At 41.0% G+C, this 25,581-nt stretch overlaps 1 protein-coding gene across 1 annotated transcript; it reads right to left on the bottom strand.

Moving 5' to 3' along the window:
* Positions 1 to 820: 820 nt before the first annotated feature.
* Positions 821 to 24,106, bottom strand: MRPL1 (mitochondrial ribosomal protein L1). Its single transcript, XM_067297520.1, has 9 exons — positions 24,073 to 24,106; positions 23,798 to 23,894; positions 22,572 to 22,815; positions 20,792 to 20,875; positions 18,394 to 18,465; positions 18,076 to 18,187; positions 16,489 to 16,589; positions 5,757 to 5,838; positions 821 to 2,423 (listed from the first exon to the last, which is right to left on the bottom strand). The coding sequence occupies exons 1-9, from the start codon at positions 24,104 to 24,106 to the stop codon at positions 2,302 to 2,304; spliced, it is 948 nt and encodes a 315-aa protein (XP_067153621.1). The 3' UTR covers positions 821 to 2,301.
* Between the last annotated feature and the right edge of the window lie 1,475 nt (positions 24,107 to 25,581).

Genomic DNA, 25,581 nt, shown 5'->3' with positions numbered 1-25,581 from the left:
CTGCTTTTTCACATACTGCCTAGGACATCTACTGAAGTCAGCATGAAGCCTCCTTTTACCTTAAGAGAATTTTCTCATCAAGCCCTTAAGAGCTAAGTACTCCACATAGTTTAAAAACATAGCAGTGGTCTAACAGCAATTTGTCAAGTACTCTGACCAGCTGCCACCAAATGCTTCAGATAGAGGTGCAAGAACTTCTAAGCAGACTAATATGGGTAATGTCCTCCTCCTTCTCAAAAGAGGCTTACCTCCAATAATAGGAATGACGTGAAACACCAAATGCAAGTCACTCGTCCCAGTTTGGATAATCTCATCACCTTTGTAAATAGCAATCCTTTTTAGAACGTTCTTAAACTCTTGGCTTCAGTTCTACTGGCTTATATTTAGCAAGAGCATATGAAAAGGAGTACAGAAACTCCCTGCACACAGAGGAGAAGAGCCACCTGCTGGAAACAACACAGAGAAAGCTGAGGAACAAATTCTGCAGGGAGGTAAGAAAACAGAGTGTTTTGGGCAACCAGTTAGGACATGCATGAATGTTTACCCTAGTCTCTAGTTTATACGCAACAACTGTGCTGGAGAGAAACAAGGCAGATGTAATTACAAGTCACAGCAGTTACTACCCAAACTGAATTCAATGAGCCCAAATGGTTAAGACTATACTACAAGCATATTCATTACTGGCTGTTGCAAGAAAGTTTGTTATTAATTGGTTTGACCCACACCAACCGGCCCTAAAGAACAAAGAGCTAGCTGCACAAAGAAATTCAAACACTGCCAACTTGAGCCTTCTGATGTGTTTAAGAGCTCAATCCCCAAGAAAGTTTAAGTCATTTATTGGCAATCTACCACTTACATCAAGCTGTACTAAGAGACACCTCCATTTCAATTACAAAGTCTAGGCATTCAAGATTTTGAGCCAAGTCTAGGCGGTGTTTATAGCTACACAGAGTCAAATGAGCAGGTGAAACAGATGTATGGCTGCAGGGGACCCTGCAGTCTTCTTCCATATGCTCTCAGGGAAGGGTTGGGAGCTTCTGTCCAGCCACGGATACATCAGTTTTCTCTGGCCAGGTCTACAGAGTACAATGCACCTCTGAAATGACTAACTTCGCACAGGACTGTACCTTTACAGCTCCCAGCTAGTCACAGCTCCTCTTCATACGTACCCTTCATCCCCCGATGAAACACATGGAATCCACGTAAGGTGTCCATCAGCATTTTCAGGCAAAGTCTCATCACAGCGCACATGGCATAGGTGTCTTCCTCCATGAAAAACTTATATGGAAGAGGGATACCTCCTCCTGCCTATTGTGAAGCCCCCTCAAAACCCATCCACTTAGCCCAACCAGTTATTTGCAAGCCCATCAAAAGAAACTTCTAGCAGACATGAAACAGATACATAAACTTGGAAGTTTTACTCAGGTTTCACCCTGGAACACTAACAAATTCTTTAATTTTAAAGGAAAATACAAACAACCCACTAATTGAACTTCCTGAGGACCAAAATATTAGTTATACATGGATGAATTAATATTATTTTCAAGATAAGGTATATACAATCTCTCCTCTCAGAGGACAACCCATTTTTCTGTAGAAAAACTCTACTGTTACAATTAAATTGCAATGACTATCCTGAACTCAGAAGCTCCAGATAGCCTTAGTGTGCCAAGTGAAGCAATAATCCTCTACCTGCCCAGCATCTCTGCAGGTAGATTAAGTCTAAACAAAATGGGATTCCACAAGCATCATGCAGATGTGACACTCACCAACTCAAAGGAAATTGCATCTCAGATTTTGCAGGAAATGGTATGGTAAATACCATCTAACTTAGTTCTGTTCACAAGTTATTTAGGCAGCTTGGCACAAGAGACTGCATTAGTTCTCTCCGCAGACTCCAAGTCAAGTACACGAAAGCACTGAACATGCTGCTATTTCAGAGCAGAAAGCCCAAAGCTATAGATATGATGGGTGCTAGCTTTTCATCTGCAACTATAGGAACTGGATGGGAATACTTAATAAAAGTAATATTGTAAATCCTTAAGTATAAACTATTACATGCAAAGAAAAACCCCCACAAACCAGGGAGCTTTCAGCTTCCAGAGGAAGTATTAACACCTTCAGGTTTAACACAAGACTCCCATTTGTGACATTGTTTCTTTACATGGAATTTTAAAGAAATTCAAATTTATTTTTTTCCTTTTCACCAGGTAGGATTTGCATTACACCACTTGTTTTCCACGCTTGATATTCAAATCAACAAGGGAAAACATGATGTACTAACAAGTTCCTGGACATGTGTTATTCTTCATCTTCAGGGCTTTTTTCCTCTTCTTTCTCTACCTGAGGAAGAAGTCCATCAAGGTTCAGTAGCAAACCTTCACTGGTTGAAGATCGAATAACCAGCTTTTGCACAAAAGGACCTAAAAAAACCAAGAAGGACAACACCAATTCAGTTATTCCACCACTCTTTAGGTCTCCAGGTTGATTTTTCTTATTACTCATCTATACATATACCAAAACCATTTCAGTATAGGTTATTTCACACACAACTTGGCAGATTGGCTTTAAAATGAAATTCACACTCTGGCATCACAGAAGGTACTAACATGGCAGCTACATTATTCCTTCAGTACCTCACCCACAGCCACCCCAGGCCTCAAGGCACACAAAGCTTCATACATTTCTCACACACACACTCCTTCAAAAAAAACCAAGTACAGATGCACTCACTTTGGAACATGGTCCTGGTTGGGAAAGATGGGCAGAAAGTTCTTTAGCAACCTAATCACTTTTTTCTGGCAGTCCAATATGCCAGCCTAGGGTCATGTTCTCCAAGAAGTGACTTCGGAAGCACATATACCTTTAGAAAAGAAGTCTTTCACTTAAGCTTAGATGTATCAGACATGCAATTCCATAGGAAACAAAGAGAAAGGCATAATTTCATTCCTAGGTAGCTGAGTAGGTAGCAGTTACTTGGAAGCACCTATTCAGACCTTGTACAGAGGCTACCTTGTGCTTTCCAAGATACCACTCGGGTATTTCAAGTTGGTGGGAAAAACAACTGAGCTCTAGAATAAAAGTAGAATTGGATTTTAAGAGAAAACATAAGCATTCTTAAGGAGCTAAGTATTTTGCAGAGCTCTCGACAAGGGAGCAGCACAGGAAAGTGACATCCAGCAATCACCACTCACAAGTTACAGTCCATGTCCAGTCTCACCTCAGCACTATTATCCCCCCCCAAACTTCAAGAGGAAGACAGTCTCACTTCTAACTAGGAAGTGCAGCTTTAAGATGAAAGAAGAGATGAAACAAGTTCAATTCTGCTTACAGGCCCCTCAAGAGAAAGGGGAACAGCAGCAGATATGCAGATGAAAATAGGGTGCACAGGATCTTAGGATGGGCTAGGCACTGCCTGTCTTTCAGTAGCATTACAAGTCTGTAAGGCACTGACACATGCATTTCAGCACTCCTCCTCTAAAAGGAGAAAAGGTAAAAGCAGTAATGCTCTACAAAACACTGTCTGTTTTTTCAGTTACATATACATTGCAGCCTGAGACTGCACAACCCAAGACAAGGAAAACAGCATCTAAATTGATAAAGGGACTGCTGAGGTGTGCAGTGGTTCAAATCCCCTTTGGGTTTGGAAAGGGGAACTGAATGACAGCCCAGTTGTGGTACAGAAAAGACATGTTACTATCGTTTGGGACACGTACACAGAGACCGTGGTGATTAGGGATCACTACAGACATTACATGTTTGATAGCTACAGTCAAGCACTTGGTGCTAAAAAAAGGATAACAATGCCATGAAGCAGGAGGAAGAATAGATTTCAAGTTGATCCAAAGACTGAAACACAATAAATATTGCAGGTAGACTAAAACACACTTGCCATGTATAGCAAACAACATTCTCCTAGTCCAATCCTGATCAGCTCTTGTTCAGTATTAACACTAATTCTACACAGCTCTGTGTTCACAATTCCCTGTTCACAACAATTAAGCCACATGTGTAACATTCTAGTTCTAGCAAACATGACCACAGGGGAACTGAGTTTATTACCACCTGCTCCTGACCCATCATTAGAAAAGCCAGGCCAGGAGAACCACAAAAAGTTACATTAGGCTCCAGAACCCTGGAATCAAGCTTTACTTATTTGGAGCTTCACAGAATTTAACTAGCCTCCTGTTTATAATCTAAATATTGGTAAATAACAAGGCACACAAGAAACAGTTCCTATTTCAGGGTCCCATTACCTAATGCAGAAGGAGCCTTTTACAAGAGGAGCTATAAAAATAGCAGCCTGACTTTGTGGAAGGTAAAATACAACTCCTATACTACACTCTGAGAAAGCATACTTGGTATTTTTAGTCTTGCATTGGATCAAGTGACTTAAACAGGCATGCAGTTTTGTGATAACTACATAGCTGCAAGACAACATTCTATTATATATGGAAAGTTCAAAGGAACCAAGGAACAATAATCTGCAATTACTTGGTCTAGATTGATAGTCAGCAAGCATATCTAGACTTAATTGTCATAAAGATGTGTTAAGAATCAAGTTTGCTTGATTAAATATATTTGCCACTTGTAGGAAGCAACTAAAAAGCCCACCACAAGAAGCAAGCTGGATACTGCAAAACACAAATAGAAAGGCTATCAAGCCCAGAACAGCTTTCCCTTACTTCACTAGGTTGCTGTAGTTCAGATAGCAACTTATTAATGCAAAAAACAGTCTCACTTTCTGCTTCCAATTACTCATCTCTGGCCACCCAACCCTTAAACATTTTTGGGGGGCTGAAAAGCTTTCAAAAGGTTTGTATACTTTGCATTTCATAATCCATGTTTGGTTTGTATGGTAGTTTTTATTAATAGAGCATTACTGAAAGAGACATGACGACTGTTTTTGCAAAAATTAAACCAATATTGACCCAAGTTAATCATTTTGTTAGTTTAAACATATGGCTATTCTTGTATAAAATTATGTTCTTAAATCACTATTTCCACTCCAGTTACACAGATGACATTTGTTTAAAGTTTATTTCATTATGAAAAAGACCAGACTGCATGTTAGTTCAGCTTCTTTGCTAAGGAACAGTGAGCAGAACCCACAGAAACAAAACAGACTTCATCCTCTTAAATCCTTTGTAACCTGATCTTATGGTTCAGGAGTTTTAAAGACAGCATTAGCAGCTTTGCAGAATGAACAGCAGAAATCAAAAAAGCATCTTGGCAACAAAAGAAAAGAACTGGTGGTATGTCTTCACAAGCAGGTACCTGACATATGATTAGATGTCAGCTGGAGCATAGTTTGAACTAAAGTAACTGCAGGTGGAGTCTAGTTGCACATGCTTTGCACTCAACTCCAGAGCCATGTCAGTGGGGTAAAGCCAATGCACGCAGTCCCTGCAGACCCCCCACGTCTCATTAGGATTTCACTGTGTGGCTAGAATCCATTTAAGCGTCAACCCTGCAAAGCTTGATTTACTACATTATCTCATTTCTTTCCTCACAGATGCTTACCTAGTGCTGCAGTGCAATAGGAGTTCACATCAATAGAAAGAGACCCTATTCATGCCCTTATGGACTGGGAAGTTCTTAGGCCTTGATTTACTGAGTTGCCTAACAGCTCCCTCCTCCAGTCTCAAGGTGGATAAAGCCATGAAGTCATCTGATGGCACCCTGGTTAAGAACACTCATTTCTTCATTTCATTTGCTATAACTTCAGTTAGCAGATCAAAAGAAAAGCTACTTACCATAGCTTGATGGCTTGAATGTGCAGATGTCCCGGATAACTGCATTTAGATTGGCAACTATCTGCTCAGTAGGCATATCCAGCTGGAAAAGGATAATTCAAAGTTAGCCATGGTGATACTTAAAGCCTAGATTAAAGTGGGCTGGGTACATACTTATTCTGTGTTTGGGTAGATTTTGTTTCTTCAAATGGTGCCCCCTGTTCTAGAGTTAAAAACCCCATTAGCAGCCTCAGCTAGATGACCCCAAGTATTTTATACAGCATTACAGGCTTGTCACTACTTTTTTTTTTTTATTTCTACTCAGGGCATTACATTCCCATGGCTCTGTGTACCACATACAGCCTTAAAAGAAGAAATAAAGACTTAAAACAATAGATGTACAAGTACTTTGACAAAAATGTTACTGGCAATTAAGCATTTTAGGAGAGAAGCTTTGAAAAGCAGCTACCAGAATATAAAACACACCAACTCAAACACAGAAGACCCTCAAATTGAAGAAATATATTACCAGAATTGAACCAAAGGGGAGATATATATATATATTTTTTTAAAAAGTTCTTCCTCTATTCTCTTTCCCTTTTCAACACCTCATACAGAAATTTACCTCTTACAGAAAGTACACGGAAACATTCCAGTATTAACTCTAAACGCTACCTTTTCACACACCAGTTCTGTATCTACCCTTTCCAGGTACCCTAATTCCTGTCTCTGGCATTTTCCACCTTCCAACAAAGCTTGTTCTGTCCAAGGCCCTTACGCACATCTCGCTTCAGGCACATAAGCGGTCCCTACCCCAGTTGGGCCAATCACAAATCCCAGGAGTGAGCCAACACCACTGCCATAAAATCGTTATCTCCATCTTACCTCACAGACCCATTATCTTAAACCAAAATTGCTGTTGATCTCACCCAGACTCTTTAACAATAAGCAGCTCATGATAAGGAGACATGCCAGCCTGAACACCCTCAGATCAAAGCCAGGGCTGACTTAGCTCAGCTCCAGGAGGATTTGACACGCATTTCTTAAACAATGTTTTGTTGTTACGACGCCCTGCTACATTATACTTCATTTGCTGTCTGCTCTCACCCATATCAACCAGACATCTTCATCTAGATGAAAATCCTGTTCTTTTTCTGGACATAGCAGGGATGAAGCTAGGGGGAAAAGAAAAGCATTTTTCATTTGAAGTTAACGCTGTCTCAGCAGAGTTCCTAGCAAACCCTGGGGTCCCCTCTTCCTCTCTCCCACCTTCCAAAGTAGCACAAATAAGTTTCACTAAGACATCATTTAATTACTTTTCTGTCCATGTGTGGCTTACATTACAGTAGAAATACTGTTGTACTTCACTACTCTCCTCCTAAACTTGACCCATTAATTCCTGTTCATGCTCTTCTGGCAGGCTTCAGTCCAAATGCAATTCCTCTGCTACATATGCCAGTATGGGTTAATCTTTCCATCAGTGTTCGGTTAATTGCAAGATACTCAAATCACCAATAAAGCAACAGATATAAAAATCAGTGTTGACTACCATCGTGCATTTCACTTCACTGACACTCGCCAAGCAGCATGACATTTAAAATAAAGGAACACTAACCTGGAACAACTTAAAGCACTTCATTAGCTAATTAGAACCTATACTTCAAATTAACATTTGGAACCATTTGCTTCCAAATCTTATACTAAGTTCAAACCTTAATTGACTCTTCAATCGTACAGTCTGAATGACCTACTTAGCATTTGCAGTCCGTAACCCAGTCTTAAAGAGTCCGTAAGATACAGAATTACGAAGTTGCTCTAAAAGTCAACTTTACTTCCTATAAGGACTGAGAATTACAACACACTTCAAGAGATTAACTAATTTCTTCATGTTTGAGATATGTATTCTACATTTAAATAGGGAAAGAAAACACGACTCAAAGCGACTTGTGTTCAGACACACATGCTTTGTCCCAGAGATTACATAAGTTTTTAGGTGCCAACAGCTCCATAATCAAGAAAATTAAGGCCCAAAGTCTTTGAATATTTCAAAGTAGTTTCCACATTTCCACAATAACTACTCCACAGTAACTGCTTGCATATGCACACTCATGTTGTACCAGCACATTCATATTTAATTCCAACTTACACCAAAACTGACAGAGGTGCTCTGGACCACATCTTCAAAGCAAGCTACTTTCAGGTCCATTTCAGTGGGAGCTATGGATCTTAAGATCTGAGCCTTCCTGAAAAACAACAGCAGCTGCACAAGGAGCTGCTATAGATGATATTCTAGTGCACTTCTTCCCACAAATACAACCTAACCACACAGTAGCTAGCAGGATGATGGTATATACTACAATCAGAATGGAAATGAAGCAGTACCTACTTCACTCGTGAGTGTTTAGCATACTTCTCTACAGAGCAGCACAAGGCGCTGTAACAAGACTCAGGGAAGTTTTGTTTAAGTAAAGAAACATGATCTACGTATGCCTTCAAAAATGTCTCTACCTCTGCTGCCCGGTCAGAAATTGTCCATAAGTATTCAGTGCTGCAGAAGTTTCACCAAAACAGATTATGTTCAAAAGTTCATTCATGAAGTGCCAAAGCTTCTAATGCCTAGCACATAAAAAAGCCAAAGCTATTTGCTAGCTAAATATGCAAATAAAGAACAAATATGTCCTGCACTTAAAAAACAAGCTTTCAGCACAGAACTGCTTTTTGAAACTGTACTCAGTTTATTTTTACAAGAGATCAGTCAGGTCACCTGATCTGCACTACAGGCCTAACTATCTGGCAGTCCAAATACAACATAAGAAGGAAGTGGGGGTCATGGCAGAGCCTAAGAAAAATAGTGAAAGACAAAGTGAAGAAGATAAAGTTCTGCGAAGCAGGATTATCACCAACTATTGAACTCAATGCTTTAAGAATCATAGGATAGGAGAATAAAGTTTGAAACTAGCTAGAAAAAAAAACATCTGACACAGCAAAGCTGTACTACATGGTGGAAGTAGCATGGAGAGTGCGCCTCATTGAGGCGAGTAGGATGTGCAAAGAAAGGAACCAGTATTTGAGACACTTAGGTTGAAAAGCAAGAACAGAACCCATACAAAAAGAGCAAGATAGCCAAGTCCTTCAGAAGCAAAGGCTTTAAAGGAATAGAGTAACTCTATGCCACAACAGACAGAGGGACAAAAAGCTCTCTTATGCCTAGGTGCAAGGGAGAGGTGCAACTTTAGACATGCAGTTATGCATGCCTAAAGACTTAGTTCACTACAAAGTAAAACCCAATACATATTATTTATACATCCTTAAAGAACTGAACAACAGAAAGTTAATGGAATCAAAATAAGCTAATGGAAAAAGTTTTCTTGATGGGACTTATCAACTGCTTCAGTTCATAACATGGTTTACAATTGGTTTACTGTCTAGCTTAAATGAAACAGCTGATAGCTCTGAAGTTAAGGTTATGCATCAAGTAACATATATACACAGCTACATGTCATCCACTATACTCTGCAGCTGACTGACTACATATTATGCAAACCTACAACACCAAAAGCCATGCCAAGGTAAACCAAAAAAATAGTGGTAGTTCTGCTTGTCATGACCTTCTCTGATGGTCTGCATCATTTCCCAGGATAGGTCCTCAAAAAAATAAAAATAAACAAAAGGAAAGCACAGTCAATAGCAGTCTGGACAAACTGTTGCCTCTCTAGAATGAAAACAGCACCTTTTCCAGAATTAGTAAGGGTTCTGATAAGGCTATCCATCTATAAAAATAACAGAACTGAAAGTTTCATGCAGTTTCAAATTAAGTGACACAGGAGCAGTGAAGTAATCCCTCTTTTTGTAAATCCATTGCAAGCGTGGCACTCATCTCATTTTTGATGAGTACAGTTTCAAAGGAACTGTATTTTATCATGTCAGCTACTAACAACCAAAGAAATCCCTTCAGCATTTTAACACTACTGAAACAACTCAAGGCAATTTTAGTGTAGTATGAAGTTATTTCTAGAGGTAAATTAAGATGTTTAAGATTACCATTGCCTTAGTGGCACTGTAACTATAAAATAAACAAAACATTCCATAGCACACAGACATATAGGACTCAAATAGCATTTTTCTCATAAAAATGAGGAATAGAAGAAATATGAAATACACAAATGCAAAGTCAGCAAATACAACTTCCCTTATTCCTGTGAATTCCAGTGAGAATCTTATAATACTTACCTGAGTCACTATGCTGTTTTATTCCCTTCTCCAGGAGGAAGTTGATAAAGACAACAGCCCTTTTCTTTGCATGCACATCTCTCAAAATAGGCATTTTCACTTCAGAGAGTTATTTCTCACCACATCCAAGAACTCTAAAGGAGGAAAAACTTGACCCTGTCTCACTCACACACATTTCCTGTACTTGCAGCCAACAGCATAAGAGAATAATCGATGCAACAACATGTACTCCTACAATAATCCATTCCAGAGAGCAATAGATCGCTCATCAAGACAGACGAGGCCATTTTCCAACCCCTGAGCTGATTTTCCTCTTTTTCTTCCCATCCATTTATAAGGTAGACAGAATGAACATACATTAGCACTGATCCAGTCAATGATTTTCCAGCCTTGGTCACAACTGACAGCTTCCCATAGAAGAAGCCATGAGGACTCAAGTCTCCAACAATAAAGACTGCAGTACTCAGGAAATCAAGAATTTTAGCACCTGGACTGAGAAACCAGGTTCCAGCTTTTCTTAACAACTTGTACCAAAATTCAGTCACACAGTGTCCTTTCCCAAAAAGGAACTGGAATTTTTATGGTTTTATCTCAAGGCATATAAGACACCTGAGCAGCCAGGTGACCATTTAAGCAGAATACTAGATCACTTCTCAAAGCATGTTAACCAAGCTTACAGCTGTTAAAAAAAAAAAGAAAAAGAAAAAACCACTATCCTGAATCCACTACTACAGCCCTTCACAGAAACATAAGCTAACAAGAACAGAAAACCTAGACACGTCAGCCATCTTGGGGTTGGCTCCTTCAACAGGAAGATCTGGAATTCCAGCTGCCCACAGTACAGGCATACCTCCTTTTATTGCGTTTTGCTTTATTGAGCTTCACAGATAAAAAAAATAAAAAGCTTCCCCCCCCCTCCCCCAGGGACTGAAGGTTTGCGGCAACCCTGTGTCAAGCAAGTCTATCAGTGCCATTTTTCTAACAGCACATGCTCGCTTCATGTCTGTGTTATATTTTGGTAATTCTCACAATATTTCTAGCTTTTTCATTATTATTATATCTGTTATGTGATCAGTGATCTTTGATGTTACTACTGTAATTGTTTTGGGGCACCACAAACCGTGCCCGTACAAGACAGTGAACTTAATCTATCAATGTTGCGTGTGCTCTGACTGCTCCACCGACCGGCTGTTTCCCTGTCTCTCTCCCTCTCCTTGGGCCTCCCTGTTCCCTGAGACACAACAATATTGAAATTAGACCAATTAATAACCTTACAACAGCCTCTAACCATTCAAGTGAAAGGAAGAGTCACACATCCCTCACCTGAAATCAAAAGCTAGAAGTGATGCTTAGTGAGGAAGGCACGTCGAAAGCAGAGATGGGCCGAAAGTGAGGCCTCGTGTGCCAAACGGCCAAGTTGTGAACATAAAGGAAAAGTTCTCAAAGGAAATTCAAAGTGCTACTCCAGCGAACACACGAATGATAAGAAAGAGAAACAGCCTTATTGCTGATATGGAGAAAGTTTTAGTGGTCTGGATAGAAGATCAAACCAGCCACAACTGTCCCTTAAGCCAAAGCCTCATCCAGAGCAAGGCCCAAACTCTCTGCAATTCTGTGAAGGCTGAGAAAGGTGAGGAAGCTGCACCAGAAAAGGTTGAAGCTAGCATAGCTTAGTTCACGAGGTTTAAGGAAAGAAGCCATCTCCATAACATAAAAGTGCAAGGTGAAGCAGCAAGTGCTGATGTAGAAGCTACAGCAAGTTATCCAGAAGATCTAGCTAAGAGACTTGATGAAGGTGGCTACACTAAACAACAGATTTTCAGTGTAGATGAAACAGCCTTATATTGGAAGAAGATGCCACCTAGGACTTTAGCTAGAGAGAAGTCAACACCTGGCTTCAAAGGACCGGCCGACAGCAGGAGAACTAGAACTGACTGCAAGAGAGCTAAACTAGAAGCGGAGCCTGAAGATGCGACTGAATTGCTGCAATCTCATGATAAAACTTTAACGGATGAGGGGTTGCTTCTTAGGGATGAAGAAAGTGGTTTCTTGAGATGGAATCTACTCCTGGTGAAGATGCTGTGAACATTGCTGAAATGACAACAAAGAGTTTAGAATATTACACAAACTTAGTTGATAAAGCAGTGGTAGGATTTGAGAGGATTGACTCCAATTTGGAAAGCAGTTCTATTGTGGGTAAAATGCTATCAAACAGCATCGCATGCTACAGAAATCCTGCGTGAAAGGAAGAGTCAATCGATGCAGCAAACTTCATTGTTGTCTTATTTTAAGAAATTGCCACAGCCACCCCAACCTTCAGCAACCACCCTGATCGGTCAGCAGCCATCAACATCAAGACAAGACCCTCCATCAGCAAAAAAGATTATGACTTGCTGAAGGCTCAGATGGTTAGCATTTTTTAGCAATAAAGTATTTTTTAATTAAGGTATGTACTTCTTTTAGACATAATGCTATTGCACACTTAACAGACTACAGTATAGTGTAAACATAACTTTTATATGCACTGGGAAACCAAAAAATTTGTGACTTACTTTATTGCGATATTCGCTTTACTGCAGTGGTCTGGAACCAAACCTGCAATATCTCCAAGGTATGCCTGTATTCAGTTTTTAATTCAGTCAAACAAAACAAGAAGTGTCCTTGCAGACATGAGTTAATAGGTTTGCTTTCTAGTAGAGCGTTGTTCGTCTCCTCCCTGTCTAACGAGGATCAGAGCCCCGCTTTACCTTTCAAGCTTATAGTAATGGTGAGACACCAAGCCATTACTAATAATGGTAACATGACCAGGATCCCACAGCAATATGCAACCTCTGTGTCAATGATTATTCAACTAAAATGAGATTCTCTTAATTTCAAAGAGCACTTGACTCCATTCAACTCTACCAAAAAGTTATGCTCAAATGTCTTGATACAAAGTGTTAAGTGAATCTATTTTAAAAGCAGGGTTAGAGCTACTCCTAAGACATTTTGTTTCTCAGTGCAGAAATACAATACAAGAATAAGTCTGCCATTATTCCGGGAAATCAAGAATCTTGAGTGAGGGCAGGAAGTGGAACATCTCTGCTTGCGTGATCAAAAAGCCTCTAAACCAACAGTTAAGTGCTGGCAAACATGGCAGATGAACATTTCTGCACCATTCATGAAAATATCAAGGACATTAACAACACGAGCAGAGTATTGCCCTGTTTTGTCTTGCCTTGATTCCATAGGCTTCTGCTAGGTTATCAAGTTTTCTGAAAAGGACAGAAGGGGGGAACAGTTCTTTGTAGGAGCCTACAATAACCTGGATGCTGCAGATATCATTTCTGTAGACAATTTGAGAACCAAGGGCTCTCTTTTTACCTGTATATTGCCTAGGACCACTATCTCAGAAATGCTTCCAGCTTGAATGGCAGCATGAGAAAATGGTGTTTCCTATTCCTACTTTTACTTGCTAAACTTGGGGGGTTTTTTTAAACCACTTACTTGGTCCACTGTTTTGTTTCAAGTTCAAGCCTTTTGCCCATATGAGATCACCTCTGACACACACCATTGCCTTTTTATATGAGGACATTGTTCAGGTACAGCCTAATGCACACCATCAAGACCTAAGTAACACCTCGTCCTGTAGGACACACTCATCCCTTCAGCTCTCACTGAAGTACACAATATAAGGCAGTCTCCCTCTTGTCCTCAACCAGACCATAGTTTGAATCCTTTAGAAACAGCTCCCCTGAACAGCTTCCCAGGTAGGCAAGCCTTTACATCAGAGATCTGGAATTGAGAACAGCTCAAACAGGTAACAGACAACTGTTAGAACCTGTGCTTTTCACATGGCTCCCTTTTGTCCCCTTCTGCCCCCCAAGTCTTTTTCAACTCAAACACTTCAAAAATGCAAGAGTAAGCACCTCATCAATAACTGATTTTTTTTTTTTTGAAAACACAAGTTGAAAAGTTTTGGTTTTTTTTAAAATAAAAGACAACACTGACAGTTATAGCCTACACTGTCATCCACAGAGGAGGATGCTATTTCTAGTGCCAACAGGCACCTTCCGTTTCTTGCCTTAAATCTCAATTCCCATGCACTTCTACCTGTCACCAAAACTGTGGAAGTCTCTGGTCTGGTACACATCTCTCCATAGTTCTAAGTACGTGAATGAAACTGTGCTCCTGTGAACACACCTCTTCCTTAAAAAATACATCCTTTAGAACAAACCTTAGAATTTGATTTCTTGAAATAATCTTGGTCTATTCTGCAGAAGAACAAATTCCCAGGCAACACTCTGCACAAATATGAAGAGACTAGAGATTGCTTCCTAGTATCACATTTAAGTTCATATTTCTATAAAAACAAAACCAGTTTGTGAGAAAAGGTATGTTGTAGTGATCAACAGCACGCTATCCGGTTTCAAAAGTATGTCAAAATCCTCAACAAAAAACACTTTAAGCTGCCTTCTGCAAGTACTACCACTGACATACCCTGAACATCCCCACTTCTATCTCTTTAAGCTCCATTTCTCAAAAGAGTATTCTACATTTTCTGTTTTACAACTCCAGATTACACCAATTAAACCTAACTGCTGCCAATCATTTCCCACATGCAGAAAAAACAAACACTGAAGCTACTGACTTGTGGGGGACTGCAGCATTATATCAAGCCATGGGCCATAACTGAACTAACAAGCAACATCATACAGCAGCACTAAAGGGAAAACATCTTTGAGAAAGGCCAACTCGGCAGAGTCCCAGAAGCATCTATGCTACTGTTTGGAGTACAGCAACAGATCTTTATGCTTCTGTGCAATTCAGAAGTGATTTCCTCACTGACAAGATTTCATTTTAAGAAGCTCTTGATTTAGTAGCGTGCAGATATGCATGGCTTCCACAGGCTCCCAGAGCCTCACCTGTACTAACGAGATTTCCTTCCAGCATCACTGCACTAACAGGAGCAAAACTAGGTCAGTTAAAATAGAGTAGCTGGAAAGGGTGGAGACTCTTTACACAAGCCAGATTCATCCTTCTGCTTACAACTCCCAAAACATGCCACACTGCATGTGCAGCATTAGTCACCACTGCTATGTAGCTGATATTGACTCACCATAGACCAACTTGCAGTGTACAAACCCCAGTCATACTATTTGACCTAGGTTAAGAGCTCATTCACAAATGACTGCTCTATTACCAGAGGAGCCTCCCCTGAAACAGCATGGAATAACCAAGAAGGACACCACAAAATGACATCCCTGACTGCACCAAATCTTTCAAGTGCTACAGATTGGCAGGTCCAGAACTGCCTAGTAGCAGAGTGTGAGGAACTGTTTAACACCAGGGACATTTTATGTTAGCAGGACATGTTTTTGCATTTCAGAAACTAACTACAGCTGTATGAAGCTATACTAAGCTGATGCAACTGCAGTTTCGCCAAACACTGTCAAACCAGAGTTTTTCATTCACCTTGATTAAAAAAATTTTTTTTTTAATCAATACTAAAAGAAGCTTTACAAGACGTTTCAACTGCAACTATTTCAGGCTGATCTACAGTATAACACAAGTCATTTCAAACCATCTGAAGTTTAAAGATACAAAAGAATATAGTTACAATACTTGAAACCAGAATAGATCTATGGATTCCACATTCCACACACTCCCATTAAATCTATACACAGCTGAAGCTATTCCCTGCCTCTACAAAACTTTAATACACAACATAGCTTAGGCAAATAGTCCCAAGAACCTCAGTTCCAAATTCTGTAAAGATGAGCAAGACACACAACTTGCCACAGCTAGCCAGACTTAACAAGCTATCTTATCTCCAACACTGCCAGACAAAACTTCAGGGATTAAAGGTCTTGTAAGCTTCCTTTCTGCACTGCTATCAGCTAAAAAAAGCTAGAACTCAGGCAAGGCACACAGACTAAACAGAACAAAAAAACAAAGCAAGACAGAGCAAGGAAAATAGGGGAAGCAAGTAAGGAAAAAAAACAGAGAGCCCAAAACAAGAGGAAAAGATCCTTTAACACAAACTACTTCCTTACAAAACAGCCATCAAAACAGACAAATTGTGATGATTACAGTGTGATACAAAATTTTTATCTGACACCAGGTCAGTTCACAGATTTTCATTATTACAATCAGTCTTTAATTATTAGGTTAAATAAAGCCAATTCTTTTTGATCCACCTGTGCATACTGACCACTGACTTACCATCCCCAGTTTACACATTGAATAAAAAATCATTAACCCACAGAAATGAAGAAGAGGTGGAACTTATGTTAACATCCCACAAGTCACAAGGAAATTGCTAGACATGAATCACTACTTGACTTGCATCCCATTTCATTCAACACTACAATACATTGCCAATATGGTGGCAAATATAGATCTGTTTTGATGTCCTTAACCACTTAGCATGAGGTCTGTCTTGCTCTTTTATTGTATGTTAACAACATTTTTTTTCCCTTCTACTTAATATTAACCCTGGCTCTGCTCAGTACAGGAAACTTAAACTCTGTACACAACTTACTCTTGCTATTCTTGTTTTGATTAGATGCTCTTCTTCCACTGCATACTCAAGGCCTTCTTTAAAGAGTTGTAGCATTTTGGGAATATCATGACCCATGGAATCTAATTTAACAAGAAACAGGAAAAAAAAAGTAGCTTGAGCATTGTTTATTAGCACGATGAAAGATAATACTAGTAGAAGAAGAATGCAACCTTTCAGTTCAGGCAGTTAAAGAAGAAACTCCCAAACAAGTACAGCTTCCCAAGCAAGACCAAGGCCCTCTCACAGAGATTCTGCATAAGTCCTTCTCCCTCTTCCATCCTTCCCCATTCATCAGTGCACATGAACAGCTGCTACAGTACAAAATACATAATAGAGACTTCACTTCAAATAAAGAACCTGTGAAGAACATGTTACATGTATTAAAGCTTGGTTGTGTAATTAAAGTACCTCGGAACACTGAAACCTAAGGAATTAAGTTTAGAACAAGCCCCACGTGTCTACCTTAAGAAACAAATTGTCTACAGCTATGTAACAGCAAGGTTACAAGCTACCTGAAACATGCTATAGCCCAAATGAGTGTTCCCACAAGTCAGGACAGCTGTTTTCTCACTGTTATCTCAGCTGCAGAGGCTCATTTGGTGGATTTACAGTATCACTCAATCCCTTCAAGTACAAATATTATTTTTCCCACATGCATTCTGATGGCTCCAAAAGAAATCATTTGGTTTGTAGCTTATTGACATCTGAACTTGGAATGGCATGATACATCTGTCACTTGCTCTAAAATCCATCTGGAGTATTCTCTGTTGCAATGCTTTGGACAGGTTAATAGGCTTGCCTCAAATGTTTACAAGATTAAAAACACTGCCAGCAGCTTGTAAAAACACTGCAAAGACAGTTGGGGCAGGAAGTAAGCAATACAGTTTGAGACACAGTACTTGACACAGTTGGCACAGACTCAGTACTGTTTGAATACTATCTGATTTCCCCCCTCCCCCAAATTAGTAATGGATCCCTTAAGCAGTTACAAATAAAGGAAGTCTGCAAGGGAGGACAAAGGTACTTAGAGACTGATGTTTGTTACTATGAAAAACCTGACCTGAAAAGGGAATTTCTTGAGCATTATGGAAAAAAAAGAGGCGCCACACAGTTAAGGAAACAGATTGTACTAAGGAAAAGCACAAAGAACAACGCTGTTGAGAACTATTGGATAAGCAGAAGGAGCAGTAATAGTCACAAAGCTAACATCCAAACGAGTTGTACAACAGTTAGGCAATTGCATTATCTCAGTGAAGCCATTTTCTTCAAGTGTTTCTACTACATTTCATTATGTTCGTAGTCACAAGTATAGGAGCAACTAGTTGACAAACTTATCTTGACTCTAATCCCATGTTTATATCAGTTGTACAGGAAATTCACGGTACTAGATTCTCCAAAGGCAACTCTCATCTAAGAGAAATAAGCGGCTCCTGGTTACACACAATCACAAATACCCAGTGTCACTATTTCTTTATCAAAAAAATATTAATGTCACCTCAAGACTTAAATCTTATTCCAGTATTTTAGATTCCAATACTTTAGATTTATCAAAGAGTCCCTTCTTACTTCTTCTTGCACTTGGGTATTTTCTTTTTAGCTTGCTCTTCAATGGTATTAATTTAGGCATTATTTCAGGAACAGCTACATAGAAGTCCATTTTTATTTCATCTTCCAAAATCTGCAATAAAAAAATATTTAGGAATTAATTACTTCAGTACTTAAGCTAGATCTACAAACATATCAGAGAAGCCATTATCTCGCTCCTAGTTTTGTCTGTTCATTTCAGTATAGAGCTTGCTGAACATGAGATTTCTCGCTCCCTCCCCCTCATTCTCTGTTATTAGCTAGGATGTTTAATTCACATAGTTCTTGGAAAATAAATACCCATTTGATTAATTCAACTCCTCCCACAATGGCAGCTCCATTCTGCTGAGCTATTTCAGCTTCTTCCTTGTTCTGTTAAAAAGAAAAAACAATTAGTAACATCTAGACTACCAACTAATTTGTCAGTATCAGCATCACTGGAAAGGTGATTTATCTTTGACAACTGGTTGTAAAAAGAGATTATTCATAAGTTAAGAAAAATACCCTGTCTAAATGGTTTAAGACAAGCAATGACTAAAAACCTAGTGCTGGGGATTTAACATAGGAATTACAACTTCAATTGACTTCAAGTTCCAATAAGAATCAGTAATAAAGCCTTTAGTCCATTTCTTCCAGTAGACAGAAGTAAGATTTGTCACATTTGCTGGACAGTTCTCAGAAGTCCTCTCTCTCTCCTGCATTCACCCTCTGGAAGCTACAGTCAACCATCCACTAGATGGAGTCAGCCTTTATTGTTACTCAGAGCTAAAGGAAAAGCATGAAGCATGCTCCTGAAAGCCAGTGTTAATTATCTGAAGTAGAACAACCTTATTTTTAAAGAGAAAGTACTTTTAAACTTCTGCTTCAAATAACATTTAGAAAGTAACCTCGGCTGTCCTCTGCAAGGTTTCACTGTCATCTCTAATATGGAAAGGAAATACTGGTATGGAAATAGCAATATTGCACAAACTCTAGCTCAGCTTTTGACACAGGCAGATATTCATGTCTCAAAGTCAAAGTGAGATTTTTCTTTATGTGAATGAACCGAACAGCTCCACACTTCCCACCTGAAAGCACTGTAAAGTGTTCCGGTTGCTTAGCCTTTCATATATACACCTTCACAAGGAAGGGCAACTTTATCCCATGTGATTTTGAAGTAATAGAGAAGATTTTGAGACATAGCACTGAAGAACTCTGCATGCTCAGGTATTTACTCAGCTGTCAGTTCTGCAGGAGGATTCTTACCTTGCAGCTACAGTGCCCAATTTGACAAAAAAGTGCAAATGATGGTCAGCTAAACCCATGATATTCCCCTAGGGCAATATTAAACAGATACATGCATATTCATTTTATTAGAGCGATTCAAAAGTCTGAAGTCCCAAGTCACCGTTAGTTTTGGGTTGTTAGCTAGCAAAGCCCTAGTTTCAGCTAAGAGGCTGAAACTAGTCTCATACAGAGACTACAACTGCTCTTCACATCATTTCACATTTGCGAACTCCTAGGACACTGATGGAGGGCTTGGGGGACGGGGTTACCTTCTTCGGGTTTTGAGGAAGACTTGCTTTTCCTCCCCGGCTTACCATGGGATCCTTTTACAACATAGGTTACCAAAAATAGGAAACACTTCTTATCTGCACTGCATACTAAGAAAATGAGTTTAAGACAGCAGTGGTGGACGTGGACTGCTACACTAAATGGTCTGTATTACATTTGCTCACAAAGTTTTTAATTCTATACCATCTGCCAAAAAAAGTTTCTCTTGTTTCTAATCATTATCTCAGGATTCTCCACAAGCAGTAACAGAGAAGAGATTTGGTTAGAAAGTTATTAGGAAGTCAGAAGAGAAGACACTTGCTCTGATTTTTATTAGAAACTGAAAGAAGCAAGCAAAAAGAAATACCAGCACCTCCCTTGCACCAGCTCTGCACAATACTAAAGGAATAAGATGCTTTGTATGAATGCAATGAAAGCAAACAAGAGACCCCATAAAGGTACTCAAACTGAGTATTTTTTTCCTTCCTTATGACTAATCAAGGAACTTCATTCCCTTTTTTCCATCAAAAGATATATATACACACACACTACATTCACATATTAAACAGCTGACTGCATCACAGAGAGAAAAGTGGCAACTGCAGGACTTAATCTGACAGCTTTCACAGTTCAGTCACAGGAATTTAAAGCCTTTACAGAAAGAGGGCAGCAGCAGCAGCCAAAAATTTAAAAATAAGATACCACTGCCTTGCCTGCAAAATAATGGGAGTAGTCTACCTCAAGTCATTTTAAGCTTTAACTCTGCCAGGGGCAGGGGGTCTGGTGTATGTTTATTGATGACTTGGCCTGATTTTATTCCAGCAAGCTCAATATAAGCAAATTTAAGTAGTAGATGATTCTACTAGGTTGTTTGTTTGACTAACCAATTTGAACTGTATCTCACTTAGCCACATCTGTGCAGATATCCATGACTACTCCTCAGGTACACTGCTACAATATTCTACATAAACACACATCAAGATGAAGGAAATCCAAGAAGGTACATGCTAATACATCAAGACACTGCTGAAAACAAACCTTAGACTTGAGAGTTCTGTAAAACATTCGCAGAGTCTTTCAAATAAAGGTACAGTACAAATATGAGAACTGGCTGTGTTGTAAAAGCATGCTATGTACATAACTGAAGTAATTCACATTTACCCACCTCTGTGAAAACCAAAACCTTATTCATTTCATCTGTAAAACGATATGGAAGAAGAACAATGCTTGCAAATGGATCCACTTTTTTCTAAAAAGAAAAGGAAGACAATTAAAACGAGAATCGAAGGCATAAGTTTAGGACAAATCATAGTACATAACTTGGCCAAACTCAACTATGGAGTTAGCCCCCTAAATAACAAACTTACCTACACAAAGCTCATAATAAAGAGGCACATAATAAAGTCTAGTATATAGACATTAGTAGCATCTAGGCTACAGTTACTTAAAAGATGAGAATTATTCATGTTACAATTTTCCAAGAGGAAGGAGCTGGGATCAGCAACCCAAAGCATGAGACTGCTACTATGTTCAGGTTCAGCCAGTAATAAGCTGCATACAGCTACACCACCTAAATGTTTATCTAAATTAAGGTTCTGATGTAATGGCCAAGGCAAAACATCAGCAAGCAATGCATCTTTCAAGAGGCCTCATCACCACCAGAAGCAGGAGCCAGAACTCTATACTTCAAGTAAGAAATTATTTCCTACCTCCAAAGGACAACTAGTACACCAAGGGGGGCCTTTACACACGGAAAGCAGCAACCTGTATTCTCAAGAAGCCAGCTGTCTCCTACTTATGAAGGAGACAGAAGGAGTTTCAAGGAAAGACTAAATTGGGCTAGACACCTTGGCACAAGGGAAGACAGGCTATGGAAGCTAAAATACTCTGCTGACGGGACACACAGGCTGGATTCCTGACAACTGCCAAGGAAATGGAGAGGGCAAGAGATGACATTAGCACAGAGATTCACCTTGCTTTCTCTCATTTCTTCATACCTGTGTCTTCTGAAAAATTTTTAAGACATAAATCCAAACCAGGTAACCAGATAGCAGCAAGGCACTCCCCAAACAGCCCATCTAGAAACTAAGGTCTTGGTACAGCATTCCAGTTCAACTGTTACAAGGTAACAAGGTAATTCTGCTCTGAATTTGAGGCCAGTCTGTCACACAGACCAAGAAGGGAGGAACCACTACCACAGCTGTCAGGGCAAGTAGAAGCATCTTCCAGTAGTCACTGCAATGCCAGTTAACTCTCTGCCCTGCAGTCATATAGTTTGGTACATGCATGAAGCCCAAGGGTCCCAGGGAAACAGAGCATAAAATAAGACTTTTTTTGCATGTACTTCTTCCTTCTCTGTATATACTTGCCTCCCACTGACTCTTGATAAAAACCCAGTGGCGTACATACAGCATTCCCATCCCAACTGTAGCAGCAAAACTGACATAGGTAAACAAGCAAGGGCATACTTTCAAAGGGCATGACTAGCAGAAAAGAACAAGGCGGGGACAGAGATGGCAAAAAAACCATTCATCTTTAGACTTCTCCCCCTAACAGTCATTCTACCAACACTGGTAGAACTACACAGCTATCAAACACAGCATTGCTGAGAAAGCACTGGAAACATTACAGAATGAAGATGCATGTGATGTTGTTAACTTGTAAGCATGCTCATCTTTAAGTTGAAAGCCCAAGACAGATGTAAAGCTTATTTTGATCACTTCTGTTTGGACTTGAGTTTCAGTCACGGACAGCCTGTTTTCAGAAGTCTTGATGACTCCATCCTTATCCCATCAGTACTCAGGATTACCTGCAAAAGCACCTAATATTCTGACAAACAGGGAAGTTGCAGGAGACAACCGAGCAGGCCAACAGCAGCATTTACACTACACTGAAAATACATCCTTCCAGTGTTAAAATTAAGATTTTATCTACTTCCAGCTTACCTTCTTCTGTAATGCCATATCCAGAGTTATGTTAACATACACATGCTGTTTTGGGTAAGTGAAGTCCAATTCCTGAAATTTCTTTAGCATACCCACAGCCACTTCTACATCATAGGATGGCCGCTCATAACACCATGTTAAGTACACATCATCCACTGGCTTGCTCATCAGTGGCCGCCTCATAGTTCCCTTTTTCTTTTTTGTTTCTTCCTGCTTAGGCTTCTGTGAACTTTTCTTTGCAGTTCTAAGACAAACCAAACAGAAAAAAGAATGTTAGATCACCAACCCAAGAGCTCAGCACATGTTCCAAAGCAATTAGATACCATCATGTGTCAGTGATTAACTAATAATTAGTTAACAACATAGGCACTGCACACAGAAACCATGAATAACATCTCTAAATTCATCTCAATAACTCCTTTCTCTCAGATGTCAGAGAAGGAAACCAAACATTCAAAAATTAAAAGCTCCAAAGGCAACTAAGCTCCATAAACAATATAGTCACATTTGTGCAGCACCAAATTGAGTTAATAAGCCCCTACTGCATCAAAGCAGAACCACTTTAAGACAACACACAAACCTTTACAGGTGTTGCCCCAGTGGGACTTGTACTAGGCATTGTGCTTCTAAATCTGAGCACATCCTGCACACCTTCCCAGTAATCAAAGACAGGCACATCAGCTGTGGTATGGGGTTCCCCCCTCCAGTGGAACATGGCAGTCCCACCCACCTTCACTCACAGGGGAAGCCCTTCCTCTTCCCCCTATCATTTTATAGGCAGTTAATGAACAGAAGCCCCAAATCTTTATTTTGCTACTTCTTTTAAAAGGCTCTCAAATAAAAAAAGAAAGTTACAGATATAGATAAGTACTTCTACCTGAAGAGCTCTTCATTTCTGTATTAGCTATGGTGAAAAAATTAACAACAACACTTTACATGCCATTTGCTTCACTGCTCTGTATACAGACTTAATTTTTCCTTCTCCTACTTATGCAGAAGTGTTATACTTAAAGAGATAGTAAACAAAGTCATGAAAACCAAATGGAACGGGAAAGAAGAATTGTTGGAAACCAATTTCATAAGCTCACTAGCTTTCATGTTGACACTATCCATTTAGCTGTAATGGAGCCACACGTTTTTAAAAAAATACTACCAAAAAAGAGCCTTTCCCCAGAACTGTTACACTTCTTATTTCAAGAGTACCAGTAAAACCCTCCCGCACTCACTTGGCGGCAGCAGCAGCGTAGGGTCTGCCGGGCGGCGGGGCGGCCGGGAGGCACCGCTGGAGTCCGGGGGAAGCCGCCCCGCGAAGCGGCGCCAACACTGCGAGGGAACGCAAAAAAAAACACCTCAGACGGAGCCGGGGCCTCCCGCGGGCAACGCCAACGGTCGCCCCCCGCCCCTCACAGCACGAGCCTCCCTCGCCCCAAAGACCAGGCGGTTGCTGCAAGCCCAGGCCTCCCCCGCCCGTTACAACCGAGAGAAGGCGAAACCCCATCACCTCGCCACAGGCATCGCCCGGTCGCCGCCGCCATCTTGCCCGGCCGCCGCGGTGCAGCGCACAAAGCGCTCCCCGTGGGCGCGCGCGCCGCAGAAGAGCGGTTCCGGCGGCGGGCGGGGCCGGGCGGTTCCGGCGGCGGCCAGAAGCGCCGCGCCGTGTCACCCTCATCGCCGTCCGGGTTGCCCCCTCCCATCCACCCCCCCCCGTCCCGGTGACACCGAAGCGCAGAGGGTCGCGCGCGCCGTCACCGCGGGGTAACGGCCGCATGTGTGCGCGGCAGCCGCCCCGTGTGACGGGGGGCTCCCACGAGCAGCCCTGCGAGGGCTGACTTCTACAGCTCCATCCCTTCCCAGACACACCTGTGCCCAAGAATATTCTCCAAATTAAATTAATTTTTTGCCGGAAACTCCGAATTTTCTCTATTGGTTTGTTCTGACATGTTTGTAAAATACCTGACTAGCAACAACAAGTGAAAAAGCGCAAATTTAAAGCAGAGAGGCAGGGCCCAGCCTGGGGGCCGGGGGTGCTTTTCAGATGGCCTGACACCTCCTGTAGCAGTGACAGATGCAGTAACATAAAACTCACCCTGACACTGCTTAACATGCAGCCATGATCAGGTAGCAGCCTGCAACCCGTGTGCTTTCCCACCGTGGCTTCTGAGCCCCTTTTGCGCCTCCGAGTTGTTAAGCAGAACCTGGATGCTGGAGATGGTGGATTTTGGCCCTGGGAGGGGAATACAGACTCGCGGTTAGTTTACTAATAATCCTGTGTTACATCTGTGGCTACAAAAGGACTGTGAGAAATCGGGGGAAAAAGCTCTTCTTGCATGCCGAGTGGCAAAGGACATAGATATAAAATATTAGTCAGGAGAAGCAGGTGGGGCCCGAGGGAGGCTGCTGGTTGCCCTACAAGCGACAGGGACCTGCTGGGAGACGCTCGCCCTGCCGGTGCTGACCATGGCAGGCTGCTCACTTTGGAGCAGGGAGGGAAGCGATGATACCCGCGGTGAGAGTGGCAAGGCCTTGTCTGTAACGGGAGCCGAGAAACGTGCAGAATGATTAACCCGGGCAGCGGGAAGAAGGCGAGAGTGGTATCGCTTCCCCGATCCACTTGTAGTTTCGAACTGAGAGAAGTAATAACAACCACAGCAGTCAAAGGCACCCACATCAAAGAAGCTGGCAAAGACATCCACGGGTGGCACGTGATTTTTTCTCCTATAAACTGCGCCCCACTAATGCTCTATTTCATGTTATTTTTTCCTTCCAGCCCTCCCGGCCCTCAGCTCCTTCTTTTTTTCCCCCATCTTTCCTTCATGGCACCCCCTTATTCTTTCCCATCAAACTTGGAAATGGCCGCTATGAGAAAAACGCCTCCAAATTTGCAGTCAGGCTGGTCCCGGCACAGCACCGTCCCGCACGGGAGGAACCGAGTCGCCTCCTCCCCGTCACAGTTTGCCCCAAATCCTCGCCACAACAACGGCGCCGCGGCCTTGGCGGGCTGTAATTGCTG

The sequence above is a fragment of the Apteryx mantelli genome, chromosome 5 (assembly GCF_036417845.1).
Source record: "Apteryx mantelli isolate bAptMan1 chromosome 5, bAptMan1.hap1, whole genome shotgun sequence".
NCBI classification, from domain to species: domain Eukaryota; kingdom Metazoa; phylum Chordata; class Aves; order Apterygiformes; family Apterygidae; genus Apteryx; species Apteryx mantelli.
The sequence above is the reverse complement of the archived record's forward strand: the minus strand, read 5'-3'. Positions and strand labels throughout refer to the sequence as shown.